The following is a 20,796-nucleotide window of genomic DNA, read 5'->3' as shown; positions in this document are numbered from 1 at the left end:
AGTCAGCCAAGTCATGCTCAGAGTAGACCCGTTGAGCATGACTAATGTGGGTCCATTCACTTCAATGGGTTTACTCTGCCTACAACCCAATAATAGCAAGACTGGACAAAAGAGTTCTGCAGTGCTTCAGGGGGTTGGACTAGATGACCCTTGTGGTCCCTTCCAAATCTAAAATTCTCTACTTCCAACTGCATCATGCTCAGAGTAGACCCACTGAAATGAATGCACATGACCAACATGGGTCCATTGATTTTTGGTCAGGATGCACACAGCCCTAAAACTATTCCCCGCAGCTACATTTCTTTTTGATCCCAGCTAAACAAGCCAATACAGTCATACTTCGGTTTAAGTACACTTCGGTTTGAGTACTTTGCTTCAGCTTCTGACTTCTCTCTGCCAAAGACTCTCTATGCTGACTGAGCCCTGTTCCCTCTTTCGGACACCTCCTGGAGTTTTCTCCCTCTGACCACTCATCTTCATACCACCACCAACCCCTGGGGGTACCCCAGCTGGTTTCTCCCACTACTCCTCTGTGTCCAACCGGTCAATGACACTTCTCCTCCAGTTCTTTTTCTTCCTCTGCACTTCCTCCCACCACTAAGCCCTTGAGATGGAGCAGAAGGGGGAGAACAGAGGACGGCAGGTGCCCCAGATCGTTGGCAGCCGGCTTCTGCTGGGCTGAAGCTTGCAAGCTCCTTGCACGATCACCATGTACACATCACCATCATCTTAAAGGTGCTCTTGTCCACCTGGAAATTAAACCCCTCCCTCTGCAAACCTGGAGACGTCAGGTCAGCCCTGAAGCTCTGGCAACCCTGGGGATGACTCCCACTGACCACAATGGAGCTTCCTTCCAGGAAAGGGGGCACAGCACTGCAGCTTAAATGACTCACCAGCAACCACCTTCTGAGCATCGTAAGGTTCCATGTAGCCGTTGTTCTCAGACTCGGCCTCCTCCTCCTCCTCTTCTTTGGGCTCCCGGTGGGCGTCGAAGGGATCCGAGTATTCACTCTCTCCAGGGGCCTACGGAGAAGGAAACATTGATGGCATAGACCAAAGGTTCCCAACCTTTTTTTGGGGGGGGGTCTAGTAACCTCCTCACCCCAAAAAAGTTTGCAAATGTTTTCAAAATGCTGCTGACGTGGGAGGTGACATAGGAGGCCACTTCACAGGCACTGGCCAATCAGTGCAATCCCCTCTTCTTCAACCCAAGGGGCAACCTCTGGTGTGTGTGGGGGGGGGGAAGGTCCAGGTGAAAAAAGTGGGTGGAGGAACAAATGTAAATCTTGCTTTTGTACCATAGGCTGGTTTCTACACACACCTCAAGCTTGTTTTCTGCAGCTCCGGAGGGCAAGTCTCGAAGCAACGGATTCAAATCACAAGAAAGGAACTAAACACCAGGAAGAACTTCAGAGCCATTTGACAGTGGAATGGACTCCCTCGCGGTGGATGCGCCTTCATTGGAGGCTTTTAAGCAGGGGTGGGGGCCCAGGGATTCTTTAGCTAGGATTCCTGCATTCCAGGGGGTTGGACTAGATGACCCTCGGGACCCTTCCAACTCTACACTTCTATAAGTGTAAGTTTATAGACTTACATGGAAAAGAATTATAAGAATAAAAATAGGCAATCAGGGAAGTGGAAGTACAAAGAGGCTGAAGAAGCAATTAGAAATAATAAGAAGGGAACAAGTTTAAATGTAAAATAAAGATTAAGATTTTTAGAGTATAACGATTTATTGCAATATTGGGAATGTGTGAGCAATAGCCATGAGGGGTAATTTAGAAAAGGAAAAGATTTAAGAATTAGAGAGTGCTGTATTAGTTATGAATAGAACCGTGGAAGGGGGGGGGGAGGAAGTCGACTGGTTAAGAATTGTATTGGATATTGACAAAGAAATGTTTTTCCCCTCTTTTTTTCTTTTTTTCTTTTGTTCTTATCTTTTTATATTTTGTATCTTTTTTCCTTTTTGTATTTGTTATAAAATCAATAAAAAATATTATATATATATATATATATGGTAAGTGTAAGTTTATAAAATTAGGCATGGCATGGGAAAAGTGGATAAATAAACGATTCTATTTATTATTTATTGAATTTATATACTGCCCTATACCCACAGGTCTCAGGGCGGTTCTGTCTCTCTAACACGAGAACTCATGGACACCCAACGAAGCTGAATGTATGAAGATTCAGGACAGACATCAGGAAGGACTTCTTCATGCAGCACCGTTAATCTATGGAACTCCCTCCCACAGGAGGCAGCGGTGGCCATGATCTTAGGTGCCTTTGAAAAAGAACTGGATAAATTCATGGCAGGCAGGGCCGACGTCGAGTGCTCTTGCACCCGGGTCCTGCTTGCGGGTTCCCCAAAGCCATCTAGTCGGCCACTGTAAGGGCTAGATGGGCCCTTGGCCTGATCCAGCAGGCCCGCCCTACGTTCCAGAAGGATACTGACAAGCTGGAACGTGTCCAGAAGCGGGCAACCAAAATGGTCAAAGGCCTGGAAACGATGCCTTATGAGGAACGGCTTAGGGAGCTGGGTATGTTTAGCCTGGAGAAGAGAAGGTTAAGGGGTGATATGATAGCCATGTTAAAATATATAAAAGGATGTCATATAGAGGAGGGAGAAAGGTTGTTTTCTGCTGCTCCAGAGAAGCGGACACGGAGCAATGGATTCAAACTACAAGAAGATTCCACCTAAAGATTAGGAAGAACTTCCTGACAGTAAGAGCTGTTCGGCAGTGGAATTTGCTACCAAGGAGTGTGGTGGAGTCTCCTTCTTTGGAGGTCTTTAAGCAGAGGCTTGACAGCCATCTGTCAGGAATGCTTTGATGGTGTTTCCTGCTCGGCAGGGGGTTGGACTAGATGGCCCTTGTGGTCTCTTCCAACTCTATGATTCTTATGTTGGTGGCGAGTTGTTTGCCCTACACCCACTCTTGTGGCAAAAATGGCATTGGGCAGAATCTCCCCACAGTTACTAGGGACAGTGGCTGTTGTGCTCAGCTCCCGCTTACGGGCTGGCCACTGTGAGAGCAGAATGGCCCCACTCATTGGGCCTGATCCAACACAGCTCTTCTCATGTCCTTATGTCCTTGAGTGCAGACAGTTTGGCTTTATAGATGACTAATTTCTCCCTTGCTGGGATGAGCAGTTTTTGCAGACTTCAGCAACAGGGTTACTCCTTCTCCTTCTCCTTCTCCTCCTTCCCCCTGGAGGGCTTCCCTCCCGCTCTCCCCCTCCTGCAACTCTTCTCCTTTTGCCCTAATTGCTGTTGTCCCCACCACTGCATTAGATGCGCTCAAACAGCCCGCAGAGAGGTAATGTTTTGAGAAGCGGCAGGGAAGCAAATGAGACAGGCGTATGGAAATAAGCTCTCAGCCTCTCCTCAAAGCAATTACCCTGTTCCTACCCTTTCGTGCGTGCCAATTGAGTGGTGCGGAAAGGTGCTCGACTGACGGGAGAATTGCGGGGGGGGGGAGAGAGAAGGGGAAACATCCCCTCCATGCATGCCAGCCACAGCGCATGATGTGCAATGTTTGGACTGCAAAAGGACAGGGGTTATCCTTTGCCACCCGCTTCTCCCTGCGAGAGCCCCGGAACAGACATATGGACATTAGATCCTGCCTGATACTGAGTCAGACCATTGCTCAGTCTTGTCTACACTCACCGGCAGCGACTCTCCTGGGATTCAGGCAGGGCCATTCCCGGTTTGGAGATGGTGGGGATCGAACAGGGGACCTTCTGCGTGCAAAGCACATGCTGTGCCACTGAGCTTTGCCATTTCCCAAAGCGATATTCAAGGGGCAATATGTACATAGCTTGGCAGGCAGGCAGGCAAGGGGTTCAAAGATTTGGTCCCGCACTGACCTTAAGGAGATTTGCCAGGAATCGTCATCATCCGATGATTGTTAAATGAATTAGTCATTGTTTAGGTCACCATGGCATAAATAAAACAATTATTCTGAAGGAGACCTTTAGTTTTAAACAATGCACACCCGAGTCACAACAGGCAGCATCTTGGAAGAGGACTTCCATCCCATGTGAGTGGGAAAGTACAGTGGTGCCTCGACTTACGAATTTAATCCATTCCAAAGGCACCTTCGTAGGTCGAAACTAAACAAGCTCTAGCTTAGGGCCCACTCTCTTGGGGCCACCCAAAAAATGTAAAGGAAAAAAACCTGAATGTACGTTTCCAAAATATAAGATAAAAAACAAATAAAATAAAACCAACCTACAGCAACCGTGTTTTGTGTTGTGTAGGCTCCTATGATTTAAGTCATGCTAGCCTGCTCACTAAAGTATCACTGGTTTGCTCCCTTCTATATACAGTGGTGCCTCGACTTACGAATTTAATCGATTCCGAAGGCACCTTCGTAGGTCGAAAAATTCGTAAGTCGAAAAGCGCCATCGGAAACGCGATTTCCCATAGGAATGCATTGGAAACGGGAAAATTCGTAAGTCGAAGCAACCCCATCTAAAAATTCGTAAGTCGAAAAATCCCTATCTAAAACCGCCGCGGTTTCCGTTCAGATGTCGAGAAACTTGAAAGCGTGCGGCCATTTGCAAGTCGAAAAATTCGGTTGCCGAGTCATTCGTAAGTCGAGGTACCACTGTATGAAGTGTGCCTTCTAAAAGAACCTAAGAATAGCATTTCCATTTTAGAAGCATACCAGAATCTGAGATTTCAGGGTCCAAACCTGAGTCCTGGTGATGTCGTGTGGGGCACGAATGCAGCACACCCATAACACTCTCTTCCTTTTGAGTCCAGCCCAGTTATTTTTTTCGTCCTCTGCATGCCCTCCAACCACTAAGCCTTGGAGATGGAGGTTAATTGGGAGAGGAGCAGGGAGAGGGGAGGGAAGGGGACGCCCCTGAGGGTCTATGCAAGAATCTATAGTTTGCTGCAGCATCATGCACAGTCTTCAAATTCCAGCTGTTCGACAGTGGGATTTGCTGCCAAGGAGTGTGGTGGAGTCTCCTCCTTTGGAGGTCTTTAAGCGGAGGCTTGACAGCCATCTGTCAGGAATGCTTTGATGGTGTTTCCTGCTTGGCAGGGGGTTGGACTGGATGGCCCTTGTGGTCTCTTCCAACTCTGTGATTCTAGGATTCTTGATACCTTTTTTTAAAAAGCATTCTCATCCACCTGGAAATTCAGGCCCTCCACCTGCCACCTAGGAGTGAGCCTGTCAACCCGGAGACTTCTGGCCATCCCTGGAGGTCTAGTAACCCTACCTAGGGAGATAAGAGGAGCCTATCCAGGCTAGCACCTCATTTCTGTCAATGGCCTTTGTGAAACTCATAAGCATAGCAGGAGTGTCAAGTAATATAATATAATAATAATAATTTATTATTTATACCCCGCCCATCTGGCTGGGTTTCCCCAGCCACTCTGGGCGGCTTCCAACAGAAAAATAAAACACAGTACAGTGGTACCTCGGTTTATGAACACAATTGGTTCCGGAAGTCTGTTCATAAACTGAAGCGTTCATAAACTGAAGCAAACTTTCCCATTCAAAGTAATGGAAAGTGGATTAATCTGTTCCAGGCAGTCCGCGGAGTACTTAAACTGAAGCGTTCATAAACTGAAACAAACTTTCCCATTGAAAGTAATGGAAAGTGGATTAATCTGTTCCAGACGGGTCCGCGGAGTACTCAACCTGAAGCGTACTTAACCCGAAGCATGGGTGTAATTGGTTCCGGAAGTCTGTTCATAAACTGAAGCATTCATAAACTGAAGCGAACTTTCCCATTGAAAGTAATGGAAAGTGAATTAATCCGTTCCAGATGGATCCGCGGTGTTCATAAACCGAAAATTCGTAAACCGAGGTGTTCATAAACCGAGGTTCCACTGTACAGTAATCTATTAAACATTAAAAGCCTCCCTGAACAGGGCTGCCTTCAGATGCCTTCAAAAAGTCTGGTAGTTGTTTTCCTCTTTGACATCTGTTGGGAGGGCATTCCACAGGGCAGGCGCCACCACCGAGAAGGCCCTCTGCCTAGTTCCCTGCAACTTGGCTTCTCGCAACGAGGGAACCGCCAGAAGGCCCTCGGCGCTGGACCTCAGTGTCCGGGCAGAACGATGGAGGTGGAGACGCTCCTTCAGGTATACTGGACCGAGGCCATTTAGGGTAAGAACATAGAAGCACAAGAGCCTGCTGGATTAGGCCAATGGCCCAACTAGTCCAGCAGCTTGTTCTCACAGGGGCCAACCAGAGTCCTCATGCAGGACCTAAGCATGGGAGCAACACTCTCCCCTCCTGCAGTTTCCAGTACCGTATCTGGGATTCAGAAGCATTGCTGCTTCTGACTGTGGAGGCAGAGCTCAGTCACTATGGCTAGTAGCTGCTGATACCCTTCTCCCACCCCCAGCCCCCTTCCACTCATGATCTCCATCCACTGGTCTTCAGAGATGTATGCGGCCTCTGACACTAGAGGTAAGTCCAGTCAAAGGCGACTATGGGGTTGCGGCGCTCATTATCGTTTCAGGCCAAGGGAGCCGCTGTTTGTCCACAGACAGCTTTCCGGTCATGTGGCAAGCAGGACTAAACCGCTTCTGGTGCCCGGGTGCCAGAGAGCACGGAAATGCCGTTTACCTTCCCGTCGCAGCAGTACCTATTTATCTACTCGCACTGGCGTGCTTTTAAACTGCTAGGTTGGCAGGAGCTGGGACAGAGCGCAACAGGAGCTCACCCCATCCCGGGGATTCGAACCGCCGACCTTCCGATCACCAAGCCCAAGAGGCTCAGTGGTTTAGACCACAGCGCCACCTGCGTCCTGGCACTAGAGGTACTACATATCCATCGCGAGCTTTCTCCTCCAAGGATTTGCCTAAGCCCCTTTCAAAGCCATCCAATCTTGCGGAAGAGAATTCTACCGTCTAACTCTGCACTGAAGTCATTTTGCCCTGAAATTTCACTGCATGACCCCACTGGGTCCTAGCAGGATAAGAAATGGAGATAAATGTCGCTTCATTCACCTTAATGATGTCCTGAATGATTTTGTATGCCTCTTTCTGCCCCTGCTTCCTCACCTCTTTTATAAACTGAAAAGGCCCCGGTGTTGCCCCCTCTTCCCACAGGGGAGTCACTCCGCCCCCTGCATCATTCTGGCCGCCCTTTTCCGAACTTTTCCAGCTCTGCCATCTCTTTTTTGAGGAGTAAATGCCAGAACTGTAGACACAGAATTCCAAATGCAGCAGCAGCAGCACAGATTTGTATTAACAGAATTACGATATTGGCAGTTTTATTTTCGATCCCTTTCCTAATGAGCGAGGCATCCGACATCCCCGGATTTGTAAGGACTTAACCTTCCTGTCTCTGCTGTAGATTTTGCTCCCCCCCCCTTTCCCCCAAAATGTATTGGGCTCTTTTATTTTCTTTTTCTTACAGTCCACCTTTCCTCTGATATGTTTGCTTTTGGGGCTGCCGGATTATGTGAATTGCCTTTGCATTGAAATTATTTACAAATAGAAAAGACAATTAAAAAAAAGTTTTAGAAAACAAACACTGCCGCCAGGTTCATTGGAGCACCTTTTAAAAACTGATCAATAGATTTTGAACCAGTTAAATTAATCAGCTAAACGCTGCCGTAATAATTTCCTTGCTACACCACAGCTTCTAAAATAAGAGCTGCCATTTGCAAAGGGAGAAGAGTAGATCACAGCCTAAAGGTGCTAGATTGATTTTCTTCCTTAGAGGACTGGAAAAGTAAGGTATTATGGCACTTACCCAACTTCCTGTCTCTAGGGGGGAAGAAACAGGTTCAGCAGGCTTTTGTGTTGTTTCCCAAAACCTCCACAACCTGTTTTCCCCAAAGAATACCGGGACTGTGGTTTGTCAAGGGTGCTGGGAACTGCAGCTCTGGGAGGGGTAAACTACAGTTCCCAGGATCCTTTGTGGGGAGTCATGTGCTTTAAATATGTGGTGCAGATGCAGACCAGGTATGGAGACTCTCCAGATGTTGGCGGACTGAGCCCCAATTCCCATCAGCCCCCAAACACTTGGAAGGTAGAAGTCAGACCTCTGGAAGGCCACAAGTTTCCCCATCCCTGCTTTAGATCAGGCACCCCCAAACTTTGGCCCTCCAAATGTTTTGGACTACAGTTCCCATCTTCCCTGACCACTGGCCCTGTTAGCTACGGATCATGGGAGTTGTAGGCCAAAACATCTGGAGGGCCGCAGTTTGGGGGTGCCTGCTTTAGAGTAAGAATTCACAGAATACTCCATGCCTTTTTAGAAGGGCTGCTTGAACAAAAAAGGCCTTGCAAACTCACTCCTCTCTCTTTTGGACCATGTTGCAGCTTTTCTTTCCTCAGTGATCACACGAATCGCCAGGTCAGGAGCATCCAGGACCCTGAGTTTTCAGGGCCAAAACCTGGGACTCTGGGGAAGGTTCCATACCAGGTCCACACACACTTTGCACCCCTCTCCTCCTCTGGAGCCCAGCTCAGCCCAGCTCTTTTTCTGTGCTCACTCCCACTACGAAGCTCCTGAGATGGAGGTTCATTATCCTACCCCCCTCCTACCCCCACAAGAGAGCTTCCCCCACAAGAGCTTTCCAAACTTTTCATGTTGTTGACACACTTTTGATGTGTGCATCATTTCACGACACAGTAATTCCATTTTACTAGCAAACCAGATGTTAAACCAACCCCTTTCTAGCCCCAGGAACACTGCAGGGAGCGTTTGTGCAACACACCTGACACACTGCAGCCAACACACTAAGATGTCGTGACACACAGTTTGAATTATGGTGCTGGAGGAGACTCTTGAGAGTCCCATGGACTGCAAGAAGATCAAACCTATCCATTCTGAAGGAAATCAGCCCTGAGTGCTCCCTGGAAGGACAGATCCTGAAGCTGAGGCTCCAATACTTTGGCCACCTCATGAGAAGAGAAGACTTTCTGGAAAAGACCCTGATGTTGGGAAAGATGGAGGGCACAAGGAGAAGGGGACGGGAGAGGAGGAGATGGTTGGACAGTGTTCTCAAAGCCACCAACATGAGTCTGACCAAACTGCGGGAGGCAGTGGAAGACAGGAGTGCCTGGCGTGCTCTGGTCCATGGGGTCACGAAGAGTCAGAGACGACTCAACTAAACAACATGCAATAATTTGCAGCCAGTTCCTACTGGGCTGAAGCTTGCAAACTGCACATACATCCTTCTTGATGGTGATGATAATGATAATCTCACCCATGTGGAGATTCAAACCACCAACACTATCTGGAGGGAGCCAGGCAAAACTGGAGACTCCAGGTCAGTCCTGAAGGTCTAGCAGCCGCTCTCCCCACCCCAGCTCAAGATATGCTTGCCTGCCTTTGCTAAGAATAATGGGTTCAATGCCATTTATATCCATTATCACCAATGAAGGAACTGTCGTGAGTGAAGGGGCCCAAGGCCTCCACTGACATTTTAATTAAAAGTGGAGGGCAGGGCCAGTAATGTCCCCTGGGGTTGCAGCGTTTCCTTGTAAGTTAAGAAGGCCAGCGTTTGAGGAGGTGATCAAAGCGGGCGCCAATCCTGGCCCAACTGCAATTAGTTTCTGGGCCCAATTCGAAGTGCTGGTTTGAACCTCAAGGACCGCCTCTCTCCATACGAACTGACCCGGACCCTGCCATCATCCTCTGAGGCCCTTTTCCATGTGCCTCCTCCACAGGAGGTCTGGAGAGAACAGGGCCTTTTCCACAATGGCTCCCCATTTGTGGAATGATCTCCCCAAGGAGGTTCGCCTTTGGCTAATCGACAACCGATGCCCTTTCGAATGTGCTGTGGAAGGGGGATTTTGTTGTTCATATTTCCATTATATATTTTGTGTTTTTTATGTTCTGATTTTACGTTGTGGACCACCCTGAGACCTGCAGGTATAGGGGCCGTATACAAAATTTTAAAATACAGTGGTCCCTCGACTTACGAATTACTCGACATCCGATGTTTTCGACTTACGAACGGGACAAATGGTCGCACGCTTACAAATTTTTCTACATCCAAATGGAAGCCGTTGGTGCTATTAAATGCGGTTTTTTAATGTGGGTTTTTTTTCGACTTATGAATTTTTTCGAATTTTTTTTCCCTATGGGAATGCGCTTTTCGACTTGCAAATTTTTTGACCTACGAATGTGCATTCGGAATGGATTAAGTTCGTAAGTCGAGGGGCCACTGTAACAATAATAATGTGCTTCCTCTTCATGGAATCATCTATATATATAAAAATGTAAAAAAAGGTGAAACTGTGGGCTCCACTTTTCTCCGAAACCGCTTGACCGATTGTCCTGGAATTTGGACACAACGGTCCATGCCACTACCCGAGTGTTTGCACAACCTCGGATTGCTCACATCTCATACCTGTGCAGGTAAAAACCTGCTTTTCCACAAACTAAAACAGCGCCCTCAAGTGGCGTTATTCCCACAGCTCCTCCTCCACCTCCTCCTCCCTCCCCATGGAGTCTAGCCGACACCCACAAACCCCGCCTCCGCCACAAGATCCTGTAAAATAGGGGGACTCTGAGACTCAGGGGGATCTGAAGGGAGGCTATTACCCTCCATTTGACAGACTAACACACAGCAACACGTGCAGGACCAGCTAGTAGACATATAGAACTGGAAGGTTCCCTGTGGGTCCTCTAGTCCAAACCCGACAACACAGGAATGTCAACTGAAGCATCCATGACCGATGGCCATCCAACCTTTGCCTGAAAACCTCCAACAAAGGAGCGTTCATCACCTTCTAGGGTTGTCTGTTCCACTGTCAGGCGGCTGTTACCGTACCATCAGGAAGTCCTTCAGAATGTTCACTCAGAATCTCCTTTCCTCTCATTTGAATCTCTTAGTTCGGGTCCCAGCCTCAGGAGCGAAAGAAAATAAGCTTGCTCCATCTTCCCCTGTGACAGCCCTTCAGATGGGTCTACTCTGAGTCAGATTTAATTAGCTGCAAACAGCGAGGCTAATGAGGACACAAAGTCCACAGTGGAAAGGTACAAAGAGGAGCCTGTGATCTTCTTCCTAGGGTGCAAAATTCTTTGTCAAACACCTGCCTCTGCCTATCTGGAGAGATATAAAGAGGGGTGAAGGAAATCCCTCCAGGGCAATTAACACCTCCTGTGAATCACTGCTGTTCAAAAAGAAAAAGGAAAGGAAAAGCCCACACCAGCTTATCTGAAAATGTTCACTTGGCAGAAAAGAGAGGGGGAAATCAGAACTTTGCTTTAATTGTCTGTTTTCCCTGCCTTGCACATTGCCAGGCGCACAGCTCTCCTGGGATTACTGGATGTGGTCAGGAGATCTCACACAGAGCCAGCTTGGAGTAGTGGCTAGAGAGCTGGCTAGGCTGAGAGAGACCTGGGTTCAAATCCCCTAACTTGGTCACCTGACCGACTTTGTGCCACAGTCCCTGTCTCCCAGCCTAGCCTACCTCACAGGGTTGTTATGAGGATAGAATGAGGAAGAGAGCCATTCACGCCATCTTAAGCTCCTTGGAGGGAGGAGAGCGGGACAAAAATGTGTTAAATAAACAATAAAATAAATAATACATATGGATCCAAATGACTGATATGATAAAATCTGGCATATAGCCTTGTTGAGGGAACGCTCTCATAAGCCACATGTGACAAGGGGGAAACAGAAAGAGACCATTTGTGGCCATTCAGTCCCCATTCATTCATTCATTCATTGATGAGAGAATCATAGAATCATAGAATCGTAGAGTTGGAAGAGACCACAAGGGCCATCCAGTCCAACCCCCTGCCGAGCAGGAAACACCATCAAAGCATTCTTGACATATGCCTATCAAGCCTCTGCTTAAAGACCTCCAAAGAAGGAGACTCCACCACACTCCTTGGTAGCAAATTCCACTGCCGAACAGTTCTTACTGTCAGGAAGTTCTTTCTAATGTTTAGGTGGAATCTTCTTTCTTGTAGTTTGAATCCATTGCTCCGTGTCCGCTTCTCTGGAGCAGCAGAAAACAACCTTTCTCCCTCCTCTATATGACATCCTTTTATATATTTGAACATGGCTATCATATCACCCCTTAACCTTCTCTTCTCCAGGCTAAACATACCCAGCTTCCTAAGCCGTTCCTCATAAGGCATCGTTTCCAGGCCTTTGACCATTTTGGTTGCCCTCCTCTGGACACATTCCAGCTTGTCAGTATCCTTCTTGAACTGTGGTGCCCAGAACTGGACACAGTACTCCAGGTGAGGTCAATTAAGAGGGGACTTGATAGAAGTTTAGCCGTGGGGAAGAAAAAACTGAGAGGTGACATGCTAGCCATCTTCAAGTACCTCAAGGGCATAGAAGATGAAGCAATTTTTTTGGGGGGGGGGGAGAAACCCATGGATTCAAATGATAACAAAAGAGATTCCAACTCAGCATTAGGAAGAATTTCCTGCTGGTAAGCCATGACAGACACCATCAGAAGGTAGTGGGATTTTCTTTGCTGGAGGTTTTAAAGCAGAGTTTAGATGGTCATCTGCCCAAGATGTTCCCTCCTTGATATTCCCCTCCTGCTAAATTATTAGCACAACAAAGATATCTTATCAATTCCAAAAAGTAAAAACCAAAAAGGAAAGTGCCCACCTGTTTCAAACTGAGCCTACTTTACTTCTAGATAATGGCAAGGTTTTTTTAATCACACACTTATGCCTCCAGGGGTGTACCCAGGATCAAAACTGGGGGGGCCAAGGCACAGGAGGGGAGGGGCCACAAAGTGGGGACGTGGGCGGGGCTACAGAGCCCAGGTGAAACTGACTCCGGTCTCACCTAGGCTCCGCGGAGCTTTTCGCAGTCGGAGGCGCCGGGGCTCCGCTGACAGCACGCAGCCAGGGCACTCGCTCTGGCCCGCCAGGCTGCCCCCGGTGCACTATGGCCAGGACCCCGGCGGAGCGCGCAGCCGCGGGTGAGAGCGGCGCTGCTGGCAGGGATGGTGGGCAAAGGTGGAGCCCAGTCCAGTGGAGCGCGAGTTCAGCATTCCCGCCCGCCGTGCCACGCCCTCCAGCTTCCCGTCGTGCTCTCTGGTTCCCCGCTGCGCTTGGCTTTGCGACGGGGAGCTGGAGGGAGGGCGTGGCGCGGTGGGCGGGAACGCCGAACTCGCGCTCCGCTGGGCTGTCCTCCACCTCTGCCCACCGGCAGTGCTGCTCTCGCCCACGGCTGCGCCAGCCCTGCTTCTAGGGGGGGGCAGCTGCCCCCCGCCCCGCACTGGGTACGCTCATGTATGCCTCAACCTTGAATCAGCTGCAAACCTACAGAACTGTTATGGCTTCAAAGCTAAAAGGGATGCTAGGAATTGCAGCTTCCTGAGAAGGCCAAGAGCATGCAGAGAATGCCTGAAGCAATGACATAAACCAGCTTCCTATGTTCCTGTTTAAATCAACCCTGGGTTTAAAGCCATGAGGGCTAGGATCTTATGTTCAAGGGAAGGGCCATCGCTCAGTGGCAGAGCACACACTTTGCATGCAAAAGGTTCCAGACTGGCAGAAAGTGTTCTGTCTATACAAGGTTCACATGTATTTTCTATAAACCGCAGATCAGCACAGCACCTGGCAGAAGCAAGATTTGAACCCAGCTCCTCCTGATTTGCAGCTGCTGTGCTACACCACCTTTTCAGTTCAAGCTTTTCTTGAGGACTAGAATCATAAACAGGTCACCAGCATAACTGCTCATCCTAAGATTGGCTGCCTCAGCTCTTGATGACCGGATCATCTGCATTGTTGACCTGCACGTCTAAATAACCTGCCGCAGATCCAATTTCACAGACATAACTTTTTCACAAATACTTTTTTGTTGTTTAAAAAATAAGTTGACTCGTACATATATACAAGGATCCGTCATTAATTTGCCCTGGGTCACCACTGCATATTTTATTGTCTTGAGCTGGACCATCAAGAAGGCTGATCGCCGAAGAATTGATGCTTTTGAATTATGGTGCTGGAGGAGACTGTTGAGAGTCCCATGGACTGCGAGAAGATCAAACCTATCCATTCTGAAGGAAATCAGCCCTGAGTGCTCACTGGAAGGAAAGATCGTGAAGCTGAGGCTCCAATACTTTGGCCACCTCATGAGGAGAGAAGACTCCCTGGAAAAGACTCTGATATTGGGAAAGATGGAGGGCACAAGGAGAAGGGGACGACAGAGGACGAGATGGTTGGACAGTGTTCTCGAAGCTACGAACATGAGTCTGACCAAACTGCGGGAGGCAGTGCAAGACAGGAGTGCCTGCCATGCTCTGGTCCATGGGGTCACGAAGAGTCGGACACAACTAAACGACTAAACAACAACAAGATTTTTACTGATGCTTTGCACACAGACAATCCAAGGATGCTGGAAACTATAGTTTAGCAGTTTACCTTGGTTTAAAGAGCCATTTGGCGCCTAGTTTATATATCTGAGGTTTTTTACACTGGTTAAGGGTGCTGGGAATTGTAGCTTGGGGTAAACTATAGTTCCCAGGTTTTTATGGGGGGCGTTTATTGACCACCACCTTGGGGAACTGCAGGGGAGGTAGTATAAAAATGTTTAAATACTTGAAACAGTCAAGTGCCAATCATAAAATGCCTGGTAACCAAGTAAGATTACTTGTCTGCGTTTGAATGAACAATTCAAAGCCACCCTTTGAATTGGAAAAGTTAACTTTGTAGATTTCAATCTACCCTTTGGCATTCCCATAAACACACCATTTCTTTCACCAAATCAGTTCCATAGTTATGAGGACTAGAAACTTAGTATTTTGCGGAGGGGGAGGGGAGGGGAGGGAGAGAGACTTGCAGAAATTAGGATGTGCAAGATTGCATTTAAGAACCATGCTGCAAAATGGCACAAACCTTGGGGGTTGCTTGCAAAAGGGGGCCTTGTATTTCACATACCTGATCTGGCTGGGCCGTCCCTTCCTCAGCAGTCAAGAGGGCTTTACTCCTGTTCAGGTCAGAAGCTTCCACTTTGATAAGCCTGTGCTTGGGAGAGCCGTACTTCCCTTCCAAACCGATTCCTGCAGCAGCAGCAGCAGCAACCCCCTTGTTTGGGGACCCTTCCGGATCCAGATCAGGTTTCCCGTTGTTGCCATCTTCGTAGGGATCCTCAAAATCCAAGCTCTTCTGAGCTCGGTAGGCTTTCAATATCTCGCTTTCGGTGTAATCTGGTTTGGGGGGCTGCGGGGGAGACCTCCTGCTCCCAAAGCTCAAGTAATCCTTAAACCACTTGGCCATTTGTCCCCCTTACCCAACAACAAAGCTGCTGATCCCTCTTGGCAGAGGACAACAAGCTTGGAAAGGAGGAAGGAGTCTCAAACTGCACCCAGCTAATCCTTCATGGGTCAACGTGATTCATAATCCAAATCAGGAGTCGTCCGCCTTGTCCGCACCTGCTCTTAAGAGATGGGAGAGAGAAAAAGAGCGGCATGCCTGGTATTATTACAATCTGAAATATACCCCGTTAAAAAAGACATTCTTGCTTTCTGTAATCCTGTGTTCTCTGTAATCCGAGCGTGTCTGATGGTGTTGTGAGGGGCGGGGAGGGGAGGGGAGGGGGGAGATCGAAAGCAACCTCAACCCACATGCCATCAGCTCACTGAGGAATTACTCCCGTCCTGGGGGGAAATAAGATATCTGGAGCATAACTGAGGTTAGTGGCTTAAGAGACTGACCTACAAATCAGGAGACTGTGTTCAAATGTATTTCCTGTATATTGCAGATTTGGGCAGGTCATTATCTCACCACCTCCCCCCACTCCTAAATATAGCCTTGACCTACCGCACTGGGTTGTTGTGAGGATATAAATCACTCCGGACAACCCCTTTTCTGGCCTGCCTTAAGCAAACTCTCAACCTCCTGCTTGGAAACATGAGGACCACCATACTTGCCTGCCTTACAGGGTTGTGGTAAGGACCCCCCCCCAAATAAATACACAGAACCTGATGCATGCAAATCACTTTGAACTAGAAGCTTTTCGATGCACTATCCGTTTCAAGTCAAGGTTTCTTTCACAGGAAAATGGTTCTGATGGATCTCACCTCTGGGCTTTTAGGTATTAATGCCCAAGTGGAGGCAGAGGAGACACATTTAAGAAAAGGTTATTTAGTAGGGAAATTAATCACTAAGCACCCCCCACACACACACACACCCCTCCCCAGAGACCCACATTCTCAAGCTTTGCAAAATATAAAATTACATCTCTATGCTGCCTGTCTCAGCCAAAGTATTTTTTCCTCTCCTCAGAAATGTCCAAAGAATGAGTTTTATATTTGGAGAAGGGGCTTTGAAGGGGGGGGACGGACATTGAGATGCATTCAATTCTAACTGAAAATATATCAAACCAACCACAACACACACACACAAACCAACCTTCCAAACACCACAGTTCTTAATGGACACACCAGAAGAGAAACTCCAGTGACCTCACTGAGCCTTACTCCTGAGCAAGCATGCAAGAGAACCAGGCTAGAAATGAGGGCAGCTTACTTCAGAGTAGACCTGCTAGATTGAGGAATTCCCCCCCCCCCATAAGAGGAGCACCTCCATAGACATTCTTGTTCGGGTCAAAAGGTAGCTCCCCCCCCCAAAAAAAAGTGTCTTGGGATTATAGCCAAGAAAATTTTACTCAGTAGACCCACTGAAAGTAATGGGCCTAAATTAGGCACACGCCTTAATTTCAATGGGGAGACTCTGAGCAGGACCTTATTTATGTGGCAGAATTTTAGACGCGTCTACTCAGAGGTAAGCCTAGTTGAACTCGGGGCTTTTACTCCCAAGTAAACTGCAGCCTTAACCAAAATTCCTTATTTTAAAAAAAGCCCTAAAATGGGTTTGGGAGATACTAAGAGTCTAGGATACTAAGGTCGTTCTGACCTACTCAGAATCAAGTCCCACTGATTTCAATTGGGGGGGGGGGGTTACTCCCAAGTAAAGATCTGTAGGATTGCAGCAGCCTTAATTTTTAAGTATTTACTTTGTTCAGAATGAATGGGGGGAAAGAGAGAGAAATAAGACATTTACCAGTTTCTTTTGATCCGAGGGGAAATTCAGCCAAAGGTGATTTTCTGGCGTAAAAACATATTTATAATTCGAAAATAAAAACAAACGCCACACCATTTAACAACTCATCCAAAAAAAAACCTTCCAGGATCAGCCGGGTCCAGTCACCTCCTTCAAGTCCATTCACACAAAGTTGAGGAGTTATTCTTATTATTTTAAAAACAAATTTATGGAGGAGATCAAAACGACAGTCTTCTTTTCCCTTCTTTGTCCGTACCGGCTCTCCTAGTTTTATTACCACCCCCACCCCCCACCCCAAAAAAACTGCAAACAAAAACCTTGCTTTCCTTATTTATGTCCACTGCTAGCAATAATCTTGGCCGGGGGAGAGATAACACAGAGTGAGAAAACGAAGGCGGATCCAATCAGCTCCTAACCCGGGCAGACCCTCCTGCAAATCAAAAGCAACATTGTCCCACCGCTCTGCAGAGAGGCAGGCGAAGGCACACGCCATCCCATAATTTTGCTACTCTCTCTGTGGCTGGTGGCTGCGCTTCCATTGATCTGTTGCAAAGAGACCCCAAAACAAAACACACAAAGCGAGAGAGAGCGAGAACGCAGGAGGGATCTTTCTTTGGAAGGAAAGGAAAGAAGAAAAGATGGGGAGGGAAGGAGGGGGGGGGCAAAGAAAAAGAAATTAAAAAAAGCTCCTCAGCCAACCAAAGCCCTTTGCAGGCTCCCAGCTCTCCACCCCCTTTTTCCAAGGGAGATCTGCAAAAGCTGGTCTGGAGAAGGGAGAAACTTTCAGCTGAGCGAGCTGGGCTGGGATGGCTGCTCAGCTGTGTTTCAATATTTCGATATGCCTTTTTTTAAAAATAAAAAGGGCGGGGGGAGCCTTTCTCCACTGGGCATTATCCAGATGTGTGATGTGTGTGTGTGTTTCTCGGCTGGGGATTACGCAGAGAGGCTCTCCATCGCCCTCAACCAGCCCTAAAATAACAACAAGCACACACACTGCATTTACTTTTTTCTTAGTAAACCTTCCTGCTGTGTGTCTGTCTCTCTGTGTGTGGTGTGTGTCGTGGGTAGGCAAACTAAGGCCCGGGGGCCGGATGCGGCCCAATCGCCTTCTAAATCCGGCCCGCGGATGGTCCGGGAATCACTCAGCATGTTTTTACATGAGTAGAATGTGTCCTTTTATTTAAAATGCATCTCTGGGTTATTTGTGGGGCATAGGAATTCGTTCATTCCCCCCCCCCCAAATAATATACAGGTATTCCGGGCCCCCACATGGTCTGAGGGACAGTGGACCAGCCCCCTGCTGAAAACGTTTGCTGACCCCTGGTCTAAATATAATGATGATGATAATGAAAACACACACACACACAAACTTCTTTTTCACTTTTTTGGTCTTGCTGTTTGGGGTTTATATCGGAAAATATCGCTAAAAAAATAAAAGATCTGGGGATGATTCAGAGATATTTCCCGCGCTATATGTAAATATGTGCTTGTGTGTGTGTGTGAATATATTATTATTGTTATTAATCGGACGCACACAAGCCGAGCCAAACCTCCCAGATGTAAACAGCAGCAGCTCATATCTCAAAGCAGCAGAGAAAAAGGAATGAAGGGGAAAGAAGAAAAGGAAGGATCTCCCCCCCCCCGTCCTCCCGTTTTTCTTTCTTTCTTGGGAAATCGCACGCTTCAAAAGGGGGGGTTAACAGGTTGCTGGTATTTTGTGTGTGTGAAAAAACGATTTGGAAAGGGTGAGGGAGGAGAAGGGGAACGAAAGGGGGAAACTGAGGAGGGCGATTGCTCTCTCTGCAGCTAAGGAGAGCATCTTTTGCACGACGCGACATAGCAGCGCTTAACTCAAAGGAGTTTTATTTTTCCTTAACCCCCCCCCTGCATATTTTCATTGAAGCGTGGGTTGCGCGGGGGGGGGGAGAGTGAAGGTTAAAGAGTCCTTCATCTTCGGTGGGTTTAGCGGGGGGGGGGAGAAAGCCATCATCCAGCCGCCACCCCCCCCTCCCGGTTCCTTTGCAGTTATTTTTTTATTTCGAGGGTGGGTGGGTGGAAATTAGCTTTAAAAAAAAAAAACAACCAACGTAATGAACATTTGCTTGGGGGGGGGGGGAACGGACGGCTGTATTTCTGTCTTCCGGCTCCTAGCCTCAACATGGCTTGCAAAAAAAATAGAAAAGTCGGTGGGGGGGGTCAAACTCGCAAGGAGAACAAAGGGTAAAACGTGTGAGTGGGGCAATGAAAACTTGTGCGTAAAACGTGCCTCCCTATTTCACTGACACCCCTTTTTAGAGAGAGGGATTGAGGCCTCTGTGTGTGTGTGTGTGTGTAAAAGAGAGAGAGAGAGAGAGAAAGAGAGAGAGAGAGAGAGAAGGAGGCAAAAGGAAAAAAGAATATTTGCGTTTTTCCCTGTGTGAAAGAGTGTGTGTGAGAGAGAAATGTGTGTGTGGAAGTGTTTGCTGTGTGTTTCTGTCTGCGATGGTGAGAGAGGTCAGAGAGAGCTTTCCATATACCTGCAGGACCCTATTAAGAAGGGGCAGAATAGGCGCAATTAACATTTTGGCATTTTACCCTAGTCAGTTTCACCAGAATAAAACTTCCCCCCTTTTTATTCGACAAGCTGAGGAGACTGGGGGGGGGGGACTGAAGGGGAAAATGTTTCAGCCACTTCTCTGCCCTACAATTAATTTTGCAAGGGGGGGGGAGAAAGAGATCTGCCTCTCTTCCACCAAAAAGCACCAGTTATTAATGGAATAGCCATTTCCAAATTGGGGGTGGGGGATGGGTTTGAAACTGGTGAAAATGATGGAAGGGGGGGGAACCATTGGAAATTAAGCCCCAGCACAACAGATTTTTGAAGGGTAAGGAAGACAGCACCCTCCTTCATTAAGTAACTGGGTTTATGTGGTTCTGTTTAAAATAAGTAAAATTTAAAAAAATTCTTTTAATTCTTTTGGTACACACAACACCCCCAAAAAAGGGACTCTAAAATATTCGAACAAGTTGTTCTTGACAGAGAAGGTCCTCCTCTGTTTTTGATTGAATGAATCTGGGTTTGTATATGAAATTTCCAAAAGAAAGAAAGAAAGAAAGAAAGAAAGAAAGAAAGAAAGAAAGAAAGAAAGAAAGAAAGAAAGAAAGAAAGAAAGAAAGAAAACTTCATCATAGAAGAGATGGGGAGAGAGAATATGTGTCACACACATAGCTATGATGCCTCAATCCGTTTTTACAACCCGCCCCCAGTATCTCTTTAAATAACAAAGAAGGAGAAACATCATATTTCCCAGTAATTTGACCCAACCATGTCTGGCTCTTGAATGTCACCCGCCTTTTCCTCTTAAGGATGGTTGGCAAAATTGATTGGGAAAGAGGAGGGGGAGGGGGAGCTGGTATTGATCGGACTGTGAGGTCCATTCAACAACCCCCCCCCCCAACTTTCCCCTTAACACTAAACCCCTGGAGAACGTGCTCTCCTCTTCCCCTCCCCGCCTTGCCTTTAACCATACAGTACTTAATGGGCATTTTGTAGTTTCGATTTCACTCCCCCCACTCCCTTGGGGCAGCTGGGGAAGGGGTTGATATTGACCATCAGATGGGAAAGGGAGGGGTGTGTGTGTGTGTCCGCACTGACAGAGGGGAGAGGGGGAAGTCAGAGCTGAGAGATCTTCCAGTCTCATCTTTCGGAGGGGACCCACCACACACACACACACACACACACCCTGCCTACCTTGCCTGCCTGCCTCTGGTTAGACAGGGGGCATTTTGCTCCAGAGATCTCTGCCTTGTAGTTTTTACAACCTTGCTAGGAATTAGAGATAGG

General features: G+C 47.7%; 1 protein-coding gene across 3 annotated transcripts in view; it reads right to left on the bottom strand.

Annotated features, from left to right (window-relative positions):
• The window catches only part of SHD (Src homology 2 domain containing transforming protein D), a 38,319-nt gene extending 20,918 nt beyond the window's left edge, over window positions 1-17,401 (bottom strand). For 2 of the 3 annotated variants that reach the window (XM_060275429.2, XM_088672880.1), the window contains exons 1-3: window positions 16,974-17,232; window positions 14,850-15,343; window positions 894-1,023 (exon numbers count right to left, since the gene is read on the bottom strand). In XM_060275429.2, coding sequence (XP_060131412.2) covers window positions 894-1,023; window positions 14,850-15,188 — 469 coding nt within the window. In that variant the 5' untranslated portion in view covers window positions 15,189-15,343; window positions 16,974-17,232. Of the gene's footprint in view, window positions 1-893; window positions 1,024-14,849; window positions 15,349-16,973 lie in introns of all 3 variants that reach the window. The other variant, XM_060275430.2, reaches the window with a different exon arrangement.
• Window positions 17,402-20,796: the final 3,395 nt, after the last annotated feature.

The sequence above is a fragment of the Zootoca vivipara genome, chromosome 6, assembly GCF_965207765.1.
Source record: "Zootoca vivipara chromosome 6, rZooViv2.hap1.1, whole genome shotgun sequence".
NCBI classification, from domain to species: Eukaryota; Metazoa; Chordata; class Lepidosauria; order Squamata; family Lacertidae; genus Zootoca; species Zootoca vivipara.
This window is presented reverse-complemented; position numbering and strand designations above follow the sequence as displayed.